At 48.2% G+C, this 24,534-nt stretch overlaps 2 protein-coding genes across 2 annotated transcripts; both read right to left on the bottom strand.

Annotated features, from left to right (window-relative positions):
* Positions 1-926: 926 nt before the first annotated feature.
* Positions 927-4,987, bottom strand: F5B22DRAFT_647768 (Las1-domain-containing protein; the record flags this gene model as incomplete). The annotated part of the gene is made up of 11 exons (XM_047978925.1): positions 927-951; positions 1,016-1,098; positions 1,168-1,194; positions 1,251-1,385; positions 1,474-1,565; positions 1,656-1,903; positions 1,965-2,036; positions 2,149-2,236; positions 3,486-4,084; positions 4,493-4,733; positions 4,822-4,987. The coding sequence occupies 11 exons, from the start codon at positions 4,985-4,987 to the stop codon at positions 927-929; spliced, it is 1,776 nt and encodes a 591-aa protein (XP_047829762.1).
* A 5,700-nt stretch (positions 4,988-10,687) lies between these two features.
* Positions 10,688-11,812, bottom strand: F5B22DRAFT_647767 (uncharacterized protein; the record flags this gene model as incomplete). Its single annotated transcript, XM_047978924.1, has 1 exon — positions 10,688-11,812. The coding sequence occupies one exon, from the start codon at positions 11,810-11,812 to the stop codon at positions 10,688-10,690; it is 1,125 nt and encodes a 374-aa protein (XP_047829761.1).
* Between the last annotated feature and the right edge of the window lie 12,722 nt (positions 11,813-24,534).

Here is a 24,534-nt window from a genome sequence, read left to right as displayed (position 1 = left end):
CATGGATGATTATCACATCCACACGTACCCTTGGACTTTGGATGCTATCAGAGAAGGCCCGATACAGTAGTAGTGTTCCTGATGACACCGCCGCTCTGTCTCTGTATGACTTCAACCTAACGAGTAGACCGTACGGTATACCTGAACCTAAAGCGATGCAAACTGACACAACGGCAGATGGTGGCTCCACTGGTTGGTGGTGTGTCACTATCAACGCAAACATACCAGTTTGTGTATTGTGTAATATAGCACAAAGACATCGTCTAATTACATCTGTTTCGGAGTGCATTCCCGTCATGATCTTCCAGGCTCTACCATGTTAATTAGGTAGGTAGGTATGAGTTCCGTTGCGATCCCCGAAGTAAGGATTACGTACGCTGAGTTCCGCTTGTGCTTATTTACAGTGAGCGGGCTGTCATACAAATATCCATCCCCCGCCAAACGGCCGAACGGAGTCCCATCTAGAGTGAGCGCTGAGACAGGTCTCAAATGGTTCCTCGTTGTCTTTCTTCTGTTGAAACCTTTCCATGGACAAAAACCTATAGCCTCCCGTGCCTAGGTCTTATATAAGTCGTAGCGAGCTCCTGCACTTGGATAATATTGCAGTGCTGATCTTGATGGTGTCAATGTAGTAACCATTATGAACAAGCCATGAGACAGATGCTATAACATGTCGCAAATCTTCACGTCTCTCACAGCGGCAGTTGCTCCCTGAGCAGAAATACCGTGAGACATATCCTCAAATTCAAGCCCGTGTATTACACCACGGATGCGTAGGCCAAATGAGATGTGCTCATGATACACGTTTATTTGTTGCGGCAGGTCATCACAGATGTACTAAACTAGAATGGCTATGCGTTGATTCGGATCTAGGAAACCCCCCTTTGCTTATTGGCCTCCGGGAATGCCGTGCCACATCTTCGCACCTATATCTTGCTCTCGGCCGGTGCCCTACATACAAGCAGATAAGTCAATGCACATTAGGTGGAGGACCCGAGACTCCATACTTACTCACTTGAAGTTGTTCTTCATGTCCCGTAACGCAGCCATGACCTCGATGGGGTCCGTCTTACCAGTAGCCTTCTGGATCTCGGGATCCTATGTAGGGAGATGATCAGCCATGCAGGTTCCCGAATGTCAATCTTGTGATTTAATCATGGTAATTACCTCTACTCTCATGAATACATTATGTTGCTAAAGAAAATGTTAGCTCATGTAGTGCTCGGATGTGCAGATTTCGTTCAGCGTACCTTCTCATCCCCAATTGTAAACTTCCCTTGTGTCTCCTTGTTGCTATCCGCGAACGCTTGTAGCTTTTGAATGGCCGCATTCTGAAGTACCGAGATGCCGAACTTGACGTTCGACTTGGTGTATTCATGCCCAGGCTATGTGGTTATAATAGTCAGCATGTAAGACATGATATAGGTGTAATGCCATGCGCATAATGAGAGGAGCGATAAACCATGAACTTACGTAAACCTTAGTATCATCCGGCAGAGAGGCGAGAGTCTTGTTCAGGGCGGTATTCATTTCCTCAGCATTTCCCTCGAAGAACCTTCCGCAGCCTGCAAGTACCGTAGTTTAGTGACAATCCCCTTATATCCTGTTCCCGCATCTTCGCCAATCGACATTTCTAGCGAAAAACACAGACTTACCCCCATGAAACAGTGTATCGCCAGTAAAGACAGCCTTGTCGTCTCCGTCTTGCATAAACCAGCAGATACTGTCTTGAGTGTGGCACGGCGTATAGACCCCCTTTACAGCAATACTCCCAATGCTCCAGGACTCGCCATCGCCAGGTGTCTTCGTGACTGCTTCACAATTCTTGCCACCGATGATAGGAAGGTCAGGTGTGCCGAGTTCAGCCAACAACTTCTTATTTCCACCGGAGTGGTCCCAGTGGCTATGAATGGCTTTCGTAAACAACCTCAAGCAACGGAGAAGCGCTCTAGGTTAAAACTCACTGGTGTGTGTTGACAATTGCTGTGAGCTTGATCTTTCCGGCTTGGGTGGCCTCCTTCAAAACAGGGGCAACTCTGTGGCTCTATGTCAGCCGAGTTCAGGAGCTCCCCCATCTTATAAGCTTCATAAAGAGGGCACAAAGACGTGACGCGAAGTTAGAGGTCCAAAAAGTTCTTAACTACTTACTCCTCGGGATGGGCGGGATCGATAATGACTGCATCTTTAGACTTATCATCAACGACGAGGTACGCGTAGTTATCACTCGTCCCCGTCCCTGTAACAAGCCGCTATCAGCATGGGTACGATGTTCAAGTACATAAGGTAGATGCGTCTATTCTGATGTCCAACCGTCTCTTTCTGAAAGCCCCATCAAATAGTACTACGCGGATGATCTAAGAAAATAAATCCTATCAACGACCCTGAATAAACGTGTCTATGCACTTACACATAGGAATAGACTGGATATGCATGGTGCGTGATGATGCGAGCTAGAGAACCGAAGACATCTCGTTAGTCATCTGGATAGTTGAGGACCTGGAGGGACAGTCCCAAGCAACCCCTCCAATTATACCTTCCGGCTCATCCGAGCTGAAAAAACCGACATGTCGATGAACTCACAGTTGCACTCAATGATCTAAGGTTTGCGGTCTTAAAAGCTCGTGACCTGGAGGTGGCTCTTGCAAGGATATTCATGAGGATAGAAAAATATGATGGTTGTTGTCTGCCCCCCCTCTTTGATCTCAAAATAGTATTTTGCCTGTCGTTATTGCACGTCTGTTCCCTGCTGACAAATGGGGTTGCTGGAATTACACACACGAATGCTGTGAGTTGTGGAGAGCTACCTATGAGAGCTTTCCCAGCTGCGAGGAGCTATCGATGAGGAGCTTCTGTATCATGATGACGTCGACTGTTCGGGACGGACCGTGAGCAGAGCACTTGCTAGTATCCACCAGCTGCCACCAGGTGCTCGGACAGGACATACTAAGAACGGCACTCTGACATCCATCAGTATTCGCGATACTATCACGACGGTGTCTGATACTTTCCTTTCTTGCCCTGCATATCTTCGTACAATTGTAACTAATGGTGTTGAATATGTTGTGTTTTTGTAAGCTTACCAGCAGTTGACTGGTACATTACCAACGCTGTCTTGCAGATGCCCTGGAGCTTGATAGATACCTAGGTATGAAACTAATCCATCATGGAACAAGGAGTGGACGTCTACAAGGTCGAATGGTTCTGGTCGAGTTCTTGGACCATAGCACAAATCTCCTCGGGGGTCTTGAATGATTTAATATACGATCACGGATACGAATACAACTTGATGCAACACGGAAAGCGCACGCTCGCTATAAGGATTGTCGGACTGTTCCTCAAAGTACAAATCTATTGCTAAAGGTATACGGTTCTTATTTTGTTAACCGGGCTTATGACACGTACGAATTTCCTACATAACGGTTACACCATGCCTATAGGTTTCGGTATCCATGTGCCCTGGTACCGTGACCAGCCTATCGACTGACTAGCTGTCTTGTTCGATACCTCTGTCGGTTGGTCTACGCGCTGCATTTCAACATCTTCAAGCTCTTCGTTCAAGGTTTGCAGCTCGACTCGAATAGCTTCCAAGTCTTTGGTTTTACGAGGAACCCCCGCTGTCGATGCTGCTAATGGCAACCCAAAACCACCGCCCACAATTTTACGTGAAAGCTGAACAGCTCGTAAGATGACCTGTGGCTCTTCTGAAGATTCCGTAATATCTGCAAGTGTTTGTAAAAGACTGGCCTCATCCCAGGAATTTAGCTGTCTTTCAAGGTCCGATTTCAGGGTCTCATCCTGTTCACGTAAGTAGCCTAACAGCAAGGCCTCTCGTGGGTTCGAATCCTCGCCATCTCTCAGACTTCCTTTGCTTACAGGGCCGAGGTCCTTCCAGTAAAAATCCCAGATCCACGCGAGTGCGTTACTAGCGGCTGACCTGAGCTTCGCAAGAGAGGGTAGTTGTTCGTGTGTAGCTTGGTGTCTAAGCTCAACAAACGTTGCCGGTAGACCGATAGTCTTTGCTATAGAATACATGCTCATTTTGCGGGCCTTGTCTTGCTGACCATCTAGTAATCCAGTGACAAAACTGTGATGAATACGATTAGCGGGCCCATAGTGGCATTCGACTCAGGGATTGAGCTAGAGCATGAGTAAAACAACAGGACAAGACCATTGCATTGCAAGGCAAGGACAGTGACATCGAAGACAAAAATTGGCGGGTTTCTGACGCCTGACTTCTAGCGCAGAAACGGGTCATTGATACGTTAAGCGGCTAGCCAACTGTGTCTTCGCATGAGCACCGTGCCAGAGAGAGTTGGACGCTACCACGAGACGTCTGACGCCATGACCACTGTAAATAGATAGCGTTGTACGAAGGAGGCAGAAAAAGCAGTCCACAAGGGAAGGTGAGCAAGTTAGGGGTCGTGTGGGGAGGGGTGGTACGAAGGGAAGGGGATAAATAGGTAAACGGAGATAACCTTGGGAATGAACACACCGACTAAACGCAGCTGAGTAGGCAGCTCGGATAGCGTACGAAGACGAATTAGCCTTGGTCCTGGACGCATGGAGATCGCTGAGGACAGCGGCCGTCAGGAGAGCGGTCGACTCTACCAAGTGGGGGCAGCCGCCGCGTTGCATCCACATGGAGACACGTGAGACGGCTTGCTGCTGCCGCCTCTCGGCATCCAGGGCCAGGGCTAGGGCAGCGCGCGTACCGCCGGCATCCTCGTCGTCTCCTCGGGGATCGTCAGCTGGAAAGTCCCGCGTTACAGCTCTGACTCAGTCCAAATAGGGCGGTGTCGGCGGTGGGATTCCACAACTTACTACGGTGGTCGAGAGAGGAAATGTGATGAAATGTGGTAGTGGCGTAAGTGGACGGTGGTAATGATGATGATGATGATGAGGATGGTGACGACGAGGGATAGAATTGCTGACGGACTCGCAATAGCTCTTCCTCGTCCCGCCAGGGCGTATGGATGTACTGGACCATGGCTCGAGTGCGCTGGGATCTTTTGGGATTGACAATGTTTTAGATGAGGCCAGCGTCTAGATACGGAATTTGAGACTTGGAGAAGAACGGACGGGCCGATGGCAAATCTCAAACCTCTGATTGGGATATGCGGTCGGTCTACCAAACATTGCAAGTCTCTCGCTTGTGTTTTTCTCACCCCTTCCACATCGCTCGGGCGTTGGCTCCCAGTCATTCATTAGCGCAGCGTGGGACTCCTCCAACATGCAGAGCGCTATACTAGGTATTGTACTTCGTGAGTAGTGTAGGCAATTACTGAGGCTACATCGTGTACATTATTGTATGGTGTTGGCGCAGGTGATACATGTACATAGTACATACATAATAAAGTGAAAAAGACGTTTGAAAATGCCCAAGCTGCTGTACTACTGTAGCTGCCCCACGAATCGCCGTGAGGCTAATGGAATTTTGCTAGCCGGTCCATACGTCGGTACCACATTCTTGACTGGGAAATGCGCCATTTGCAAGTACTTCGCTCAAGACGCGCTATGATTTTTATTTTTGCACCCTAGGGCACAGCGATGCTAGCATCTGTCGTAGGCACTACTGTAACTACACTAGCGCCTTCTGCCTACCATAGCACATTACCACCTACCTATATACCTATATCGATGTGGGAAGGCTGGCTGGCTTCAGTAGGTACTAGAAGTGGTGATAACCTCCTTGATTATACACCATGAGCGTACACTCCTGTACTCAACTAAGTAACATACGTAGTAGTACTTGCATGTAAATATATCCATAGTACGCGTACTAGGTAGAACGGCATCTCATGTTCTAGACCTCGTTACCAATTCCTGGCAGAATATCTACATAGTAAAGGAGGCATACCAGGTGTGTACTGCACTCACTGACACATACTTGGTCTCTCTTCCATGTTCATTCTACCGGCTAGGCAGCGTGCCGTAGTACCTATCTGAGTGGTATTTACGTTTCGAAGCATTGATCGGCGAATCTATACTGCAGTGAGATTAGGAGACAGACCTACAGCAAATCATACACTGCCCACCCCTCCTACTGTATGTGCTATGTATGATCTATAATCGACCAGCCGAAGAATTCTCAGCTAGGTACACAGGCATTGCTCCTCCTCCAAGGATGAGCCGAGCATTACGAGGCTGGTTGGTTTATAGTGCCGAGAATGACACACTGCTAGGTTAGGTGCCTATTACTTGAGTAGTGTAGTGTAGGTGTAGCAGTGCCACGGCTCAACCTGCTGAACCGAGACTACCGGTACCCCCCTCCTCCTCTTCCTTCACACCAAGGTTCAGTGAACGATTGTTGATCTCGCGTTTCGAGCCCAAAGTTCCGCCTCGGAGATTGTATTATACATATACATATAGGATCTGCTGAACTGCTACACTACGGCACGCAGTCCATCTAGGCACTAGCTTGTCTGCAGTTGAGTGTCCTTACAGTACTTATGGTTGGCTGGGTGGTCGGCAGTGCAGTGTCGGGATCTGTGCTGCATGACCAATTGCCCGTATGTACTGGCAACCAGCAATGCTAATGCTGTGCCAAATCTCAGTTTGTCCAGGTAGCGGTATGTGTACTTTGTAGCGGTGGAGAGCGCCGGCTGGCTACTGGACATGTACACGTACTAAGTAACTAGCCATAGCTACTTCGTATGTCCACCGGTATGCACTTACATTGTGTGCATATGAAGTCAAGAAGCCACGTGGGTCGGTTATCACGATGTGAAATGCGTAAATTTGGTACGAGTAAGCCCCTGGCCTTTGCGTAGATGTTCCGAGCCTGTTCTTCTTTCCAGTTTTCAGGCATCCGTCCGTAAGACCCTTCCTCCTTCTGAACGGATGATAGACTAGACTGGGAAGTAGTGTCCTCTACACGTACTTATGTAGGGGACGGAAGACGTCGTATAGCCATCCTGAACATCTAGTGGCACCAACTGCCCTGCTGTTTGATGCTGACCGTGCGCCAGACCTTGCCAGGCGCTTGGGGATGTGACCTAATAGGTAGTAGGTATACTTACTTAGAGACGGCAAGTATAATTATCCGCAGGGATGGGAGCAGAGGCCCCGGTAGAGAAGACCAAGACGCGACGCAAAGGCCACCCAGGCTAAATCCTTTGCTGAGCGATAAACTAGGCACTGTTACAGTAGGTAGGTAGGTAACGCTCTAGGAACCGGATATATAGAATTATGCGAGTTCATGCAATGGATGCTTTGTTTGCCATACACCTAAGCGAGTTGTCAGCTGATCAGAGAATTTATCTCTCCAGCCCAGCCGGTTATGGGCATGCATAAGTAGCTGTGGTGGTAGTGGCGAGTAAAATGCTCGCAATAACCTGCCCCAGCAGTGCATGTAGTAAAACGCCTTTACAGAGACGTGGACCCCACCACGAGTTTCTGCAAGCAGGGGGTTGACAGCCAGTCTTTCGAGCTTTGCTGCCAAGTATGAGTCGAAACTGTTCATTGGGTGTTGCGAGGGTTGGATGGACAGTGGCAAGCCGACGCGGGCGCGCGCGGGGTTTCCAAGGCGGCATTAGAAACACCGAGCATCGTTGTCGTGTCGTGTCGTATGGAAATGGGAATATCCAATCTAACATGGTACCTACACTTACACGTAAGTATGCAATAGCAAACCAGAGCGAGGATCGTGAAGTACCCAAGTACTACAATAAGAATACGTGCTGGCATGGATGTCGTAGATATGCAAATGCAAATGTGTTCAAGTTTTTGCATATCCCCACAAAGTATTACGAGTGACCCGTAGTCCTTGACAGATGAGACAGACATCGCCTTCACTTTGCTTTAGGTGTAGATATGAACCTTAGCGAGTGCGTACCACCAAAAATTCATGATATCCGCACAATACTTGGCCCCGGGGTTTTGAGAAGGGTCTATGCCTGTAATAGTTTATCATACATTAGATAGGCAGATATACATAGGCAATGACGCAAACGGAACAGAGAAGCCTTACTTATGTACGTACTCTTGATCCAAGCGGATGGTGTACTTCGGTTTAGTATATCACTCCTTTTAGTACATAGTAGAGGATGAGCTAGCCAGGCTCATGAATCCATATCTATGCCAAGTTTACGTCTTTCAGCTGCTTCCTACCTACCAGTATTAACTGTTATCTGATGCAAAATGAAAGGATCAGGCAGCAAACGATCGGAATAGTTAAAGAAAGGATCTTGACATGTGACGCAAGCGTACTTGGTAAGCGAGTATTTGCAGATGCTGGCGCCCCGAGCTGATAGCGTGACGAGTAGCATAGGGAGGGAGGGGGGGCGTGAGTGGATGAATGAATTGATTGATTATCGTTCCATGTTGGTGGTTGGCATTTTATCAGGTGAAATGGTGGGTCGAAGTATGCATCGAATGTGGTGCAGCATTCTTCTCCTGTATGTACGTTCCGTACGTGTAAGTAGGTACGTACAAACCTCGTAGGAGATCGATTACCTGCACTCCTGTAGCACTTTTCAGTACCGTACCTACCAAGCATGTACATGTGTGCGAATCAAAAGGGAGGGTGCGGAGTCAAAGGCGAGAAAGGAAAGTGTCTGCACTAAAGTGCCCTCGGTGGATATATGGGCTGGATGGCTGAACAGATGGATAGAAGGATGAACGGGTGGATGAGTACAGTACGGTAGGTAAGACGGATGAGCAACCAAGTTAGTTGTCGGTCAGCGCGTGCATTACAGTCCTTATGGCAGGGTACTGTGGTAGGCCGAGGACAAGAGGTACCATAGATACTACGTGTAACGGGATAAGTCAGGTCCCTTGGGTAGTAATGTGGCCAGTGAAAAGTACTATGTAAGTAGGTAGCATCACGATATTGTCAATTCAAGCAAGTGGTCGGCCATGGCCGCGAAACAGGGCGCAGGGTAGGTAGAGAGGGTTGCAGGTCTAAGTCAGTACGTGTATGAATCGAGTCAGCCAGTAAGTGGTAGCGAAGGGACCGGTGATATCAAGGAGCCATGAATCAATCATATGATATATCAACCTACAGTACCTACGTACCTACACATAGTATACCGACGATGTAGATACCAGAGAGTATTATATAGTGTCGAAATAACGAAGCATGATGATACAACGGCACGTGCAGAAACGCCGACCCCCACCTTTCCCTTGTAGGCTCCTGAACAAGAAAGAAGGAAGAACACTTTCGAGTGCCTACAGAATGCATGTGTCGATGTTATACCTACTATGTAATCCTAAGTATGGACGTGGCGTTCCAGAAGAGACCGGGGTTTAGGGTTTGGGGGGTTTGCCTATGCAGGTAAACAAAACGAGGAGTTGAGAGTTGGAATTGCTAACAGACATCCCAGTACAGCTGGTAATAATGAATGTACTAGGTACCTACATGTGCAGTAGTGCAACTGAAAACGAAGTGTTACAGAAGTAGCCTGCATACCACCCCCAGCTCTAGTAGTACTTACCTATAAGTACCTGCCACCTGCCTCCTTGTGCCCAGCTCTTTTTTGTAAGGGCTGGGGCAAATAGATGCTGGCCGGTAATGGGTTTCATTGGATCCACATCTTGTCTTCAAGGAAGAGCAGAGGAAAAAAGTATGAAGTTTCTGGACTGGAAGGCAAAACCTTAATCCTTGCTGCCCCACGTTGATGGTTGCCGCTACTCAAACAGGCATCTACCTAGGTAAGTATGTACTTACAGGTACACTTAATTCAGTCAGTACTTACCTACTTGTACATTCGGGTAACTTCTTACTTGTTAAGCGTATAAGGATATATAATAGAATATTGGCGCATATGTAACCATCCCTCGGAAAATAGATCATAGAGATTGTAATCAGAGATTGGAATTATGTACATCAACCATGAATTGCTAGGGCAAATGGCAAGTGACTTGGAATTTACATTACATGACCAGTACCTAGAGTACACTACTTAGATACTTAGGTACTACCATAGGGCCGCAAGCTCTGCGCGAGCAACCCACGCTTTGATACTAGGTAGGTAGTTCAGGGTGGCAAGGGTTTGGCAAAGGGCACCAGAGAACCGGGGCTCTGCAGGATTGTCGTGTGTACCATGTAATAGTACTGCATCACGCTACTGCTACGTAGGTAGTGCACAGCACAGTAGGTAGACACCATCACGTCCCTTTGCCTTTTGCCTCATCGCGACTAGGATCAGTGAAGGTTGTATTTAGAGTGGGGTACGAAGCTACTTCAATACATGCAAGCTCAAGCTATGTACGCCCGACTGACTACACCACACCACATGTGGACTAATAGCTTTTCTGAAATTATACCACAGTTGACTATCGTCAGCTTGGTCAACGTCACTAGCCGCCGCGGCTTACTGAGTAGGTAAAATCCATCTCTACCAACGTACTAACTATGCAGGTTCTAGAAATAGGCCGTAGCCAACATAGCTGCTACCTCTAATGAACTTTAGTATACGAGAGTTATTATCGCCTAGCTCCAGAGAAACTATCACAAGGAGACTACAAGTGAAGAAACTTTTGAATAGAATTAGGTTTCTTCATTTTTTTTTTTTGCTGATCCATACTAGAGAGAAGTGCGGGCTAGCTTATTGCAACACTATCTCTAGTCCAGGAAGCTCTTTTAGATATTTTACAGTTTTTGTGTACATCGCCCTTGTTATGCAAGTCCCAAAATTTCATGAGTCGTCATGAGCATAGCAGAAGGTGACGTTGAACGTTGCCCTCATATCCAAGACTGCTGTGCTGGCGGTGACTCCGTACTGTTTGAATCCTCCTCTTGATCCTCGCCATCGGCGTCTTCCTCTGCGTCTTCATCGTCTGTAGCAGGAGGCTCCCAGGCCTCTTCAAGCTTCCAACCTTTGCCACTGCGATATGTCGAGTCTAGAAATTGTGATGTCGTTGTGCGGTAGTGATCCAACTCCGGGTCTGTATCTGCTTTGCTTGGTAGATCGTATAGGCCCATACCGACTAATATCTCTCCCTCCTCTTCATCATTCTCAGGTTCCTCAAGTGGTTGATAGGGTATCGACTCCTCTGACGGCACCGATTGCGGCTCATGCACTCTTTGGAACTCTTCCGGAGTGGGGGGCGCTGTGCAAGATTGTAGACCATGAGAAGGGTATGTGTGCCAATCAAAAGAAGTTTGATTGTTGTATGATATATCGCCAACCATATCAGGACTGCCACTGGAGTGGAAGTAGTCTGGTGCTATATGCGACTCTGGGCCTACTGGATCTGTGCCCATATATGCCGGCAAGGCAGTAGGCTGTGTTACTGAGCCGTATGGCAGCAGCGGAGAGTAGCCAGATACTGGCGAGGTATGCCCAGAATATGCCGCCGGTGTTGGTGGCAGATTTTGGTATCCGGCGAAATACTCCTTCGTGTGGAATTGCGTGGGTATGGCCACAGTGAATTGGTGGTAGTCAGTTTGAGATGTAGGCATATGCATCTGCGGTGCAGTTGGGATATGCGAGGTCGGATGCCAGCTAACAGGGCGAGTATTTTGTCTGACTGGCTCTTGGTGATTTGTATAGTATGAAGATCTATCTTGCATTTGTTGTAGAATGGCTTGATCCAGAGCCTGCTGGCGTCGCCGGGCCATGTTGTTGTCATTCATCAACGTCCTCCTTCTAGACATCATAGACTGTGGGCTGTTGTTGGCACTGCTAGGCTTCACCACCCTCATGGGACCCGTCCCCCATTGTCCATTGATGTGACGAGATGCCCTACGAGATGAGTCTGGAAAAGCTGGTTGCTGTCTTGAGAAGTCGTCTAGTATCATAGGTTGATTTGTGCACGTAGGCGGTGTCGTCTGTGGCATGCTCGCCCCATAGACGGAGGGCATCATTTTGTCGAAAGGTAGAGTTGGGTAGCTGGTGTTGTTGGTAGAGTACGTGTTTTCATTCATACATTGAAGTAAACAAGTTATGTTTGCTCAATAGGATGCTGGAGAAATAAACCAAGCAAATGGCTCTGGGAAGGATAGAGTGGGATGTTATGTACTGAAAGCAGGACGAGGGGAAATGTTTAAGACTGCGTATGCATACACACAAGGTAGCTAGTCCAAGAATGCTGTGTGTGTTTTGATATCAAGGATACGATCATCAAGAACACACTAAATGGATACCGGGACAAACGCCGTTGATGCTAAGCGGTATCAAGGAGGATTATATTGGGGTGGTAGGGCCGAGAAGCAATACGCTTTTAGAGACATTGGCCTCTTTGGCATGCGTACGCCAATGTGCTCATGTATCTGCTTCACCTGTATGGCGGTTCGTCGGGACATTTCTTTCTGCGTCATGGTTCCGGCAGGGATCTAACGAGATTGCTACATAGTACCATAGTACATGGTTCAGGTAGGTACAGTTAGTGCTAGTGTAGGACAGAAAAAGGATCCTCATTCATTGTGCCTACGATCCATGGCCGGGGACGGGCGGATTTGGCGATGGTAGCGTTGGTGTGTGTAAGTGGGTTTAGACTAGGGGAGGTTGCAAAAAAGGGCTTTCAACTCTTAACAGACAGTATGGCCCTCGCATTCAAGGTCTCGTCCGGACGGAGAAGGTGCAGCATCACGCTAGCCTAGGTAGTCCCCAGTCGACGAGAGGAACGAACTTTGGAACAAGTCGACAGGACAAAGACATTCCCTACCGATGGAATCCCTGGCCCCCAAGCCTCACTGCTAGTACCTTTCCGTCCGAATGGCTGCTGTGGACACTGGACAACAATGCGGGACGAAGGAGGAGGAGGAGGAGAAGGAGGGTAGGGGTTGGCGGGGGACCTGTGCTAGCGTCAAGCGCAGCAGGGGTGCAAAGAGAGTGGCAGAGGACAGGCTCACTCTTAATAGGGGAGTGTGATGACGACGGAACGGGTGACGTGTGCGTATCACTCTGTGCTGGTAGCTTCTACCCCATGTCTCGATTTGCTATGGACAGACAGAGACAGAGAATATGGGTCATCAGGGCCGTCAGGGCCATCAGGGATCGAGGCGCTGACTGTGGGAAGCCGGCCTCGCAGGGACGAGAAAGGAGGAGCAGAAAGGAGGGTGTGTGATGAGACATTGACGAGGGGTGAGGCAGGATGCAAAAGGGCAAAAGGGCACAAGGGCATACAAGGGGCACCAGGGAAAAGGGTGGCTCGGGTGGGTTGTGCAGGTCAGAGCAGGTCACGACTCAAGCGGCCACCTCTCGCGGCCATAAACTTGCCGTTCTTTGCCAAAAATACTGGGATCCACCAGGCTACATCTCTCGGTAACGCTAGGGACGCTAGGGACGCTTCTAACCCGACGGCGGTTCCATCACAAAGGTAACCCTAGGCTGTGTCCATCTGACTGGCTTCCGACCGTGCGGAGCCCCTGCAAAGTGTGAAAGGGCAGAAAGGGGACGGCATGCTTCGTTATATGTTATATGCAAGTACAGACTGCATACTTACTTCCATCGTCCTGATTTAATACCTAGTAGTACCTGGATAGGTAGCATGGAGCGCAGGCGACGAGGTTCTCATACCACGATGGAAGCAAGTCTTCCTATTATTACAAGCACTTACTATACCTAACGGAATACCCACGCGAGCTGTCCAGGGATAGGTGTGATTCTGCCAAACCGTTAACCGTGAATACCTGTTTAGATATAACTACCTAGGTATAGGTATGCATACATACGGTAGTAGATGGAAGAAACAAAAAATTGTATAGAAAGGAGTGTATTTATGAATTCTTGGAGGGAGCTACTGCACTTCTAAAGGTACACCTGCAAGATCCACTAAATAAGTGATACTTGTCAGGGCCGAGGCCAAATGACTTGTGTGCTTGGTGTAATGAGCAGAGAATGGGGCCGTGAATGTGGTATATTTAAGTACATACCTATTAGTAGCTCGCGTGGGTTTCGCTGGCTGTTCACACTTGATGCCCGCCCACTCTACCTACTGACAGTAGCATACTTACTAGGTATGTAATGTAGTAAGTGGTGTGGTGGATTGAGTGGGTGTCGCAACAAGAATAACTGAGAAGAAAGGCTGTGTTGACTCAGTCTACACTACCTAGATCCTCAGGCCTTGTACATGTTCGTTTGCGAAGCACGCTCAGCCTGCTTGTTCATACCTAGCATGGGCCAGGATGTTGTTCCATAAGTATGCTAGGTACCTAGTGGAGGACACGCCTTCAATCCCCGGCCCTGTCTGTTTCCTTCTCTCGATTCCTTTAATACCGTGGATGCCGGAGAAGATGCCATCTCCATACAGGCCCGCTTGCGAGGCCTGATCTTTGTTTGTTTCGACTGCATGCAGCTACATGTACCTGTAAGACACAGATTATAGTGTGCTCTGGTCGGTGTCCTTTGGCACGTCCTATACTTAAGTACTTGCAGTACTTATAGGTATGCTTATGGTAGTACCTAGGTATGATTATGGAATCTCTGACACTGCCAATCCCGATCTTATGAGATCGGATTGTTGGGGAATGTGTTCTTCCAGAGGCAATGTACCGTATGTGGTAGATAGGTACTGAGTTGTCATAACCACATACACACAGACCACTACACTTTGCAAATATCTATCTACAGTAGGTAAGTACATTATGGCTGTCTCGGCTGTACTTACAGTATAAACAAGTCAGGTTGATTCTTAGGAGACACAAGCCTCCCCACACATATTGATGTACACTACACAGGCGGATCACCAGCCTTAGCAGCGTGCCTACGCATAGTGCAGCCTACTAGCACATGGACCCGTAGGTGGTGATGTGATGTGATATGATGGTATGTGGACAATCGACTTGAAACGATCTGAGGATCCGAAGGGCAACGGAGTTGTCCCAGTCCTACCTCGCTACATGTAATGTATTTAGAGGCGAGAGGTCTTGCTTAGCAGCGAGTCTTTTGTATTGCAGTTTTGCAGAAAACCAATCAAAGCTCGAGTATACAGGGCTAGTGTACGTGCCCAAAGCACTACAGTCGTGCGCCATACTTAAATAGGTATGTAGATTAGATACCTACTACTTAAGTACTTACCTCCTACAGTAGGTAGGTAGGTAGTAGTATCACAGTACCTATGTACCCAGGTATGGACTGCTGCCCAAGGGGTCGAGGGTCACAGGTCTTGATAGGCTTGTGCTACCTACACGTGAAACCTGTGCTGGTTTTGACGGCGGCTAGAGTACTTAATATGGGTTTATGAGTATACATAGTATACGACCCCCTTTAGCATTGCTGACAGCGTTGCTCACAGTGATAATGGTCTACTTAAGAGGCAGTAGAGGGCAGTTACACGTGCTGGATCTGGTCAGCCTTCTGCGTAGGTATCACAGAGCCGTCTTTGAAATTCAGCTACCCAGATTCCTAGTATGTGGCTGTTCCAGTCAAGTGAATAAGACTCGACAGGATTCCAGCTATTCGATTCTAAAACGCTCATGTGCTTCATCATTGCATGTGTACTTAGTATGCGTCTGGAATCTGGCTACACCGGAGACTGAGTTGGCGTTCTGTGCAAAATCACGGCTTAGCATAGCATTTTTCTCGTGCCGCTGCTACATGCATATACTGTATGCACATGTACATGCGAGACTTTCTGTTGCACGATTAAGGGTTCTAACTGAGCAACAATTAGGCAGCTACCTTCAAGGGCCCTAGAAGAGGCCATAATAACGTTTAGGGTGCGTAGTGGTACCAATAGTAAGGTATGTCGTAAGCTCTTCGTTAACGGAATTGCGCAGCTCGTGGATCTTCATACGGCAGGGGGGTCAAAAGGGCGCCCTGTACTTACTATATAAGTAACTGTGCGCGTGGACTACTGGTTAGGCCACAAAGCGAGTCCACGAGACGAGGTATCACAGTTAGACCAGTGACTAGGTACCCGTTGGGACTCCACTTTCGTCGCCAATCTTCTGACTTCCAGTAGAAGCGTTGGGGTCTTTGACTCGAGATTGACCAGTCGACTCGAGAAAATCCGGCGGTACTTCCAAATTGGTACAATCCCCACCAAAATAGAAGTAGTTCCTATTTTATACACATACACGCTACATTCATACTTCTTACTTGAATGCCAAGAATATCACCACCCTTGCTGAAACTGCTAAGGTAGCCAATTCGCGCAGGAGGATTTTGATGATTCTAGATCGATTGTTAGCATACTTATAGCTTTGAGCGACGTTAGCGATTGAAAAAGAAGGTGTAGAAGTTGGAGATTGAAGGTGTTGAAGTTGAAGGTCAAGGCGTTGAAGGCGTTGAAGGTGAAGGTGTTGAAGGTGTAGAAGTGGGTGGGGTAAGTGGGCTAGAAGGTGGTTGCCTAATTGAATTTCTTAGCTATATTCAAGTTTTTTAATCGTTATGTAAAGCGAAATTGATTTAAGCAGAGCTACTTCCATTTTGGTGGTAACTGCACGTATTTGGAAGTACCTTTGTTTTCTCGAGTCGACTGGTCAATCTCGAGTCAAAGACCCCAACGCTTCTACTGGAAGTCAGAAGATTGGCGACGAAAGTGGAGTCCCAACGGGTATTAGGTATAAGGTTGCGTCAAAGCACTATCGAAGCGTATTGGTGTCTCCAGTCGGCAATGTGCTATTCCTAGTTTCTCACGAGAAATAACCGATCTATATTTTACTACATACACTTGACGACTGTATAGTTTTAGCTATAAACTTAAAGGAATATATGAATTAAGATTTATTTTCATTTAAAATCAAAATGTTTAACTAGTTGTAAAAGTGATACACATATGGTTTAGATGATGAATTGTAAAGGGGTTGGTTAGTTTTGTTGTTGTACCGCTCTGCTGGATGGGTCATGTAAGTATCTATGTATATACCTATATGACTCTAGGGGGATGGCAATTCCAATCTCTGCCACTTCTTCCTAACTCAGCCAAGGTCTTACATTGTGTTGAAGCACATACGGTACTTGATACCAGCATGCACACTAGACTAAGTATGTAGAACCTTTGTGGAGAAGTCCACCTAGACACTTCACTTAAATGCTACGGTGAGTGGCTTCATTGCGGTACCTCCTCACATGTATACGTACAGGTGTGTGGCTCGCATAGCACCAAGTAGTATGCAAGTCAGACAGACAGTTTGGGTGAGACTAATGCATACCTACTTCTGGACACTACAAGATGTATGATTGAGCTTTCCCTTGCCCTTACCTTGCATTCAACGGCAAATTACCGTACTTCCGAGTCTTGTTTCTAAATCACACACTAGCAAACGCTATACTCTAAGTATAGGTAGTCCTTAGTAGCTACGTGGTCAGGGCTGACCGTTGACTACACTGCATTTATCCATCTGAGACTGGGGTGATGATACTCACATCGGTGAGTTCATCGATTGACGTAGCGTAATATCACAGCCTCACGATATCCACAGGGTTTGCTGGCGCCTGCTTAGTGCATGTACGTAAGTAAATAGTTTGTTTCTACGTGTAGTTTCTTCACAACCAAACCAAGATAGGCCACTACTGTAAAGGTTCCTTAAGAAGTCAATATTGCAACTTTCTCATCCCAGTGACATTACCCGTCCGGCATCAATACTAGAGAACATCCGCGAGGCAGCTAATGGCGAAGCATTTCAGTAAAAGCCACGTTGACAGGTGATAGGTAGGCTGGGTCAGTCTCATAAAAGGAGAGACGTCGAGGCTCTCCTGGTTGCCTCCCACTATTATATATGACTAGTAGAGTACGGTACGAGCATTGCAACGGTAGCATGGAGTGGCACAGGCAGCGTATGACACACATATGATTCGTCAATCGTGGAGAGCATCTGCCAAGATCATCAGAGATCATGTCAACATTCTTAACGTCAGAACTTACTGAGTAAGTACCTAGGTACTTCGTATACACCAAAGTTTGTTGGCACAGTGCATGGACACTATGATAGGGTGAGAACTCTACTGTTTACTAGTACTGTACACATTGCCAGTTTTCAAGGAATACGACAATGGCTGTTACTTGAAGGGCTGTGACAAGTTGCTTCGACTCCGATTGGTGGTCAAATATAACCCAGTCTCCTTGATGGCCACAAGTCACAAGGTACTGGACTACCTACTTCCATAGTAGTATTCATTCTACCACGTAGTTATGCATGCATTGACTAGGATCAAATTATTTCCGCACTGCGGTTTTAGGATAGATCTGCTGTCGCATCTTGACTTCATTAAACCTACACCAACATGGAGACCATATCAGAATCTACTACAGTATATGTGGATCAAGAAATTGCCATAGCACAAGTATTATAACATGAACAAACACCTTCTTATGGGCTCCATGTTCAAGAAAACAAATCCCAACTAGTACTACCTACTGTATGCCAGTAGCCATCGATCACGGAAAAGCGATGGGTTACGGTTGGATCTTACCTATTTTCTCAAAAGAGTCCGTTGCTCTGTCCGCCACAGCCCAGGTTCGGTCAGAGCAGGTAACCTATGAAGTTACTCCAGTATGCTAGTATTGGATACACCATCACGTGCCCTAGCTCTCCTCGGCCCTTCCCCCATTGATAGTACACGAGGACTAGATAGTGCATGAATAACTTAAATGGCTGGACTTGAGTATTCCGAGCTAACTACTAAGTATAAGTAGGTAGACGGTTATGATCGCCTGCTCAAACAATGTCCGATGGCTCATCGTCCAAGTAATCGTGCTTCTGCAGGTCAGGCTTGACTACACCTAGATCTCGACCAAGCGACTGGCTATGTCAGTCAGTTGTCCTGGTACACAAGTCTTAGCAGTTGGCCATCTGTTCCGTCAGCAATATAACATTACAAACAGCATGAGGGTTAAGTATAACTGCCGTATGTTGTAATATTGCTCAACGCATTAGATTTAAGGGTTGCACGCCGATGAGAGGTAGTTTCTAGCCGAATCACTACTTACCGTGATCACAAAAACCGCAGTAGTACTATTACTTACATCCGTGATGGTGTCCATGAGATTGGCGGATAAATAGCCCCATCGGTGCTGAAGCTGGATAGGTATCTAAATGCAGCATATAAGTAAGTATGTAGGTACACGCATACTGCACTAAGTATAGGACCATGCTGAGATATTTGTCAGTTCTAGTGTGATCCTATGTACATAATAAGTAAGTTAGGTAGGTACCTTCTGGGCCAACATACATACTTAGACGTACAGTAGTACCTGATCCTATCAATATGGGTGCCGGGGCCGGCCATGCCCAGAGCGCACACCCGATGGCTGCGTCATGATTCTGTTGTGCCTCAATCTTCCATCATCTGGCCGAGCGGCCGTTGATCTTCCGGGCGGTTCGCCTGGGCCACCTGGGGCCATGGTACATTAGATTAGGTAGCTTACGCTACACGTTACCTACCTACAGTACAGTCACGTACGATACGATAGGTATACATATTACATTCCCCAACTCTCCTCCCAACAGCAAGCAGCAACATGCGACTGGCCTTGTTTCATTGGCAGACAAGAGGAGTGTGGCTCAAGCACGGTACCTACATACTTATGTACACTGCCCAGCGCCCACCCATACTACCACTGCACTTAGGCTGTCCACGAAGCAGTAGTATCGCTTTTTATGAGGGACCCGGCGGAGCTGCAATATCACTCATGACTTCATACTAAATTATAATCTAGGTAGTACATATGGGCCTCCTAGCATACGACTGGATAGTACAGCAGTGCTCATCCTTTCGGGACGGACGCAGGAGAGAGTCTGAGAGAGGTATTATGCCCACTCTAGGTTCTGCCCTAGGATTTCGAGCATCGTGGACAAGCGGTCTTTCAAACGATCCTTAGCATCGTCAGCCGACGATCCCCGAGACCAAGCAATCACCACATCCGTTCTGAGACACCATAAGCTCCAAGGATCTTCCATTGAGCCCATCTCCCAGGCGTCGTCACATTCGATCTCACCTCTCATGATGCCCTAGCATCGATCTCATCACCGCCAATCCGAGTCACCGAGCTTCCTACTACGGTAGACAGTACGGCTGACGGACAGAGTGCCCCATTATTTCGGGGCTTGATGCCATGAACAGGGCGGCTCCGGCGTTCCTATTTGCGGCATCTAGCGCTGGGGTTGCGTTGGGACGGCCTGATTCGTATCCCAGACCAGGTGTTACTTACTTCGTACATACTTACATAGTAGCTACCCTTTTCAGGGTGGTTGTTAGAACGCGTAAACGAACAATCACGAGCAAGATTAGAACACGTACTTACATACTTAACACTCACACTATGCATCCCGGAATATTTCTAGCCAACCAACTACCCTTCATCTCTGCCAGCCCAGTTGCAGGAAAGCCGCTTGCCTGTTGTCCATTTGCGCACTTGTAACCATGCGACGACATGCCCCCCCCCAAGCCCAAGGTCCCCCAGTCATCTTACTACAGTTCCCAGTTTCGTTAGCATTGATACACCACCTCACCTCCCTAAAGCTCGCCCGCCCGCTAAAGTGTTGCACTAGGCTAGGCAGTGCCCTTTTTTTTTTTTTTTTTTTTTTTTTTTTTGGTCTCTCTTCTCCCCTCTCCCTCTCCCAGTACGTAAGTAGGTGTTGGCAGGCATAATGTAGCTCTTGATCCACCAAAGTCTCACCGCTTATTGTTTCCAGCGAGACTAACATGATTCTCGTGCGATTTGCCGAGCTTCCACTCCCATCCACATGGGTTTCGAGACCTTTCTCCTTCATCACAGGCATCACGCCAATGCGCCCTTGCCTGATCCGTCCTGTAATGCGCAGCGCACACGCGTTGTGTGAAAGATGGATGATCTTTTAGTCTCGGCCAGTCCTTGCCACATTCCACATTCCACATCCTACCGCACCAAGGGATCACGTTAGCATTTGGGGGGGTTTCTTTCAGTCCTGTTTCTTCGAGGTGATCCTTGGTGCGCTAGACGGCGCATGGTTACAGGTCAATCTATGCAAGCCGCACCCCTTACCAGGCCGAAGATGGTCGGAGCCTGACGCCCATAAATCAATAATAAGTACATGCTTGTAATGTACTTACAACCTATCCATCGGCCTCGGAGCCTAGACATACTACGATACTCACTTGTGCTAATCAATTCATGAATCGTCACCTGGTTTCCCACTCTAAAAACATCTAGCGAATCAAACACAATGTAGAGATGCGTGCTCATATCAAGCTATACTAGGTATCTAGCAAGTCCCAGCTGCATCTCCAATCGTCATCATTTGGTCAACTTCGAGCCTACGTCCTGAATTAGGCGCCACTGCGAAGCACGCTGGCCACCTCGAAACCAAAATGGATTGCGTTTCTCCTGCTGAACCTTGCAGGTAGCCAGCTGTACGACAAAGCTAAGCTTGGCCCTATCGTTCCAGTCCTAATCGTGGCATAGGAACCCAAATAACACCCCGGCGATAAACGTACTATTACCTGCTCCAACGGTGCTACTACAGTGGTGCTGTTAGCCACCATGGCTGTTATTGTTGGGGTTGGCATTCGATGGGTTTCAAGCAGTGCAGCAGATGCGGAACGCCGGCGATTGTTGAACCTATTCAATCACTCGGATCGTCTGGCCCGGTTATGTTGCCCAGCAAAGGCACGACGGCTCCATCAGGCGACAACTCCGCCGCGCCTGGTGAACCCCACGTACAAAACAGATGGGGGTCCTGTATCCATTTTCTGGTCAGTATCGGCTACGGACAAATGCAACGATTCGTGATCAGCGTCAATGACCAAATGCAACTCACCCTGCCCGGGCTTTCGCCGATTGGGCACTGCATAGAGCTCAATGATCAGTCTACATATTACCGTATTACTATTTGCGGTAAGGGTTTGACTTCAGTCTCACACGGTTGGAGTTATGCAGATGGAGGGGGGCAAGCAGCGCTTTTACCACAACGGGAAGTAAATGACTGGTGAACGTGTACTGGACGCATTGCTCGGCACCCGCGTATCTTTTCTCTGGGGGGCCATCATGAACTTAGCAAGTTTCCCGAGGCTACCAGGACCGCTAGGGCAAGCCAGGGTGAGGATGCCTCTTCCGGGAGAAAGAGATGCACAACGCACCTCAGCTCGGCTGCGTAAGAAGAACACCACGTCTGCCTCAGCCACCAAGTTTTCTAACCACTCTCGACCTGGTTTCTCAACCTCAACGCTCGCTCTAGCCTTGGGCTTTGACCGCCTCAGCCATTGGATGCACTGCAACGTCGTCGCCGGGATTCTACCCTATGCATCTTAGAGTACTGTGACTTGCTAAATCCTTCCATGCCGGAACATTGGTTAATCGGTTTGCGTACCTCAAAGTGGAACCGCCGTCCTCCCTGCCCCAACTCTCGGCGGCCTCGACGAACTCATCAAATATTATTTCAGCCACTGCACATTATACAGTCAGTTGCCACCGACCCGACATGATCCGGATCTGGTACGGAAGTATGGACAATCTCGCGCTGCGTTCGTTCTACCTATTTACAACAGCAGGTCCTGTACTCCCTGATTGGGTCACGAGAAGAGATATTTCTCAGTCATCGCAGTTCAACAGCCTACAGCTACCCGTGACTGACCTACGGATAACGTAACTGCTCGCTGGTCCTTTATTACTGACACGATGGGTGCATTGCAACAGGTCTACCGGCGTGTCGCCGCTGAAGATTCAATAACCACCACTATGGCTTCAGTTTTGCGTGCAGGTAAGCAAGTCAATAGGTATGGTCAAATTCTATCATACGGATGTGCATCCTGTCGGCGTTTTTGGACAGTTGGTACCCCGGTGAATCTGGAGGTTTGACGCAGAGGCTTCGATTCCTCGTCCGATAATAGGGCATGCTGCAACAAGCAAGTAATCAGGTCAGCGCATGCGCATATCACCCCCTACCCAACCGCAATTCAAACCGCCCTCATCTCTCGGGGACGGGAAGGCTTGCCCGGGGATGGGTCAAGATAAAAGGCCCCCGACACAAACCAGGTCCACGGTCATCTTGCAGCATACGAAAAAAAGGTGAAAGTAGGATCGATGCCCGTTACAGTGCCACGCTGATGGATTGGGGGACAGTGTTTGGTGTGGAGGGATAGGCAGTTAACGAGCTCGGCCTCTCTCCATCACAGGAATGCGACCTCGGTGCCTAGCAGATATGTGCCTCTCCCTCTGTCTGACACATGTCATAGGATGAAGTGTCGCAGGGACGACTCGGCTGATGCAACCGACACTCGGTCCTTGAGCATAGATGCGGATAGATGTAGTCCTGTAAGAGCCTCGGAAGGGAACGGGGCACTTGTGTGCGGGAGTAACTGTGAGAATGCATATCTGTGCGAGCACAATAAGTAGCTACGGCATCAGTACCTGGCCAATAGTGTAACGTACATGTTTGCCATACCATTAATGGCACCTAATAATAGGCATGTATACTTTGAAGGTAGGTGATCCAAATTCGCCTCCATTACGACGAGATCCGGCCGATGATGCAACCTCTTCCACTTCCAGTCAGATATACGGATACCGGTTGTGTAAGGTTGGGTTTCGGCGTTATCAACGTCTCGAATTATTACCTTCAGGTATCTACCACTTATTTTCAAGAGGCCGAACATCGACTGACCCTGCATGCCCGCAATAAGTCAAGCCCGCTAGACTGGGTTCCAGCCTGCCCCTCTGCTGTGGTGTGTTGGCTGAGATCGTGAGCGTCCTTATGGACGCCCAAGTCTCTGTAGTACATAGTACATTGTGCGTGCGGATTGGCTGCATCCGGTGTGCTACTAGCCAACTCGTTGATATCCACGCATGTCGCTTACTTTGCATCAAGCGTTCATGCTACCATCCACCCATACCTGGCGTCTTCATACGAAAGTTGGCATCACGATCGTGACAAATGAAGTGGGCGAAAGTGACGCGGCTGCAGATCCCTGGCTCTGGCCGTTCTCGTACTTGACCCCCGCCCTCATAACATTTTGTGGCCATCCATCCAGCCGAACAGCACGTCGATTGCCAATATCCATCCTGTGTTGCTACACCCGGGGGATAGGCTCCTTCGGCTCGTCAACCTTGAGTCTCACACAATAATTCACACTAACGTCAGGCCATTACGGGTTGGCTACCCCTTCAGTACTACAATTGGCCTTTCTATCACATTCATGCACCGCGTCTGGTGACCATGATCACAAAACTGGCTCTGTTTACATGCATCCCAGGTTATTACCCTGGAAGACGGCGTCAGCGTTAGCACCGCAGCGCAACAGGAAACAACATTTGTTCGGGTTTTCTGCTGAGGTAATGCCACCAGTCCCCGCAGTTAACACAATTACATGGCTTGTGTACAGTCGGCCTTCTCATGACAGCTTGTTGAATAGAAACTACCCAGGGTAGCACCAAGTAAGGTCAACGTCCACCTACTGTACATCTCGGTCTCTCTCATTATGATTTGGTTTATCAGGATGACTGGTGGACAGATCAATGGCGGCACAGAACAGCTCAACCTGTTCTGCCCGGTTCCATACCCGCGCATTGCGGTTAACATTAATGTCGGTACACGAGAGACATGCAGTCTCATCGAAGTAACTCAAAATAACTGCCGAAAAGCAAGGGCACTGCTACCTCGAGGACTGCTTTCTTGTCGTGCGCGACACCCAAGGATCCGTCCACCCTGTTCTGGTTATCTTTTCT

Source organism: Xylaria bambusicola (genome assembly GCF_022495145.1).
Source record: "Xylaria bambusicola strain CBS 139988 unplaced genomic scaffold F5B22scaffold_28, whole genome shotgun sequence".
Lineage (NCBI taxonomy): Eukaryota > Fungi > Ascomycota > Sordariomycetes > Xylariales > Xylariaceae > Xylaria > Xylaria bambusicola.
Note: the sequence above shows the minus strand (reverse complement) of the source record. Positions and strands in the feature narration are given on the sequence as shown.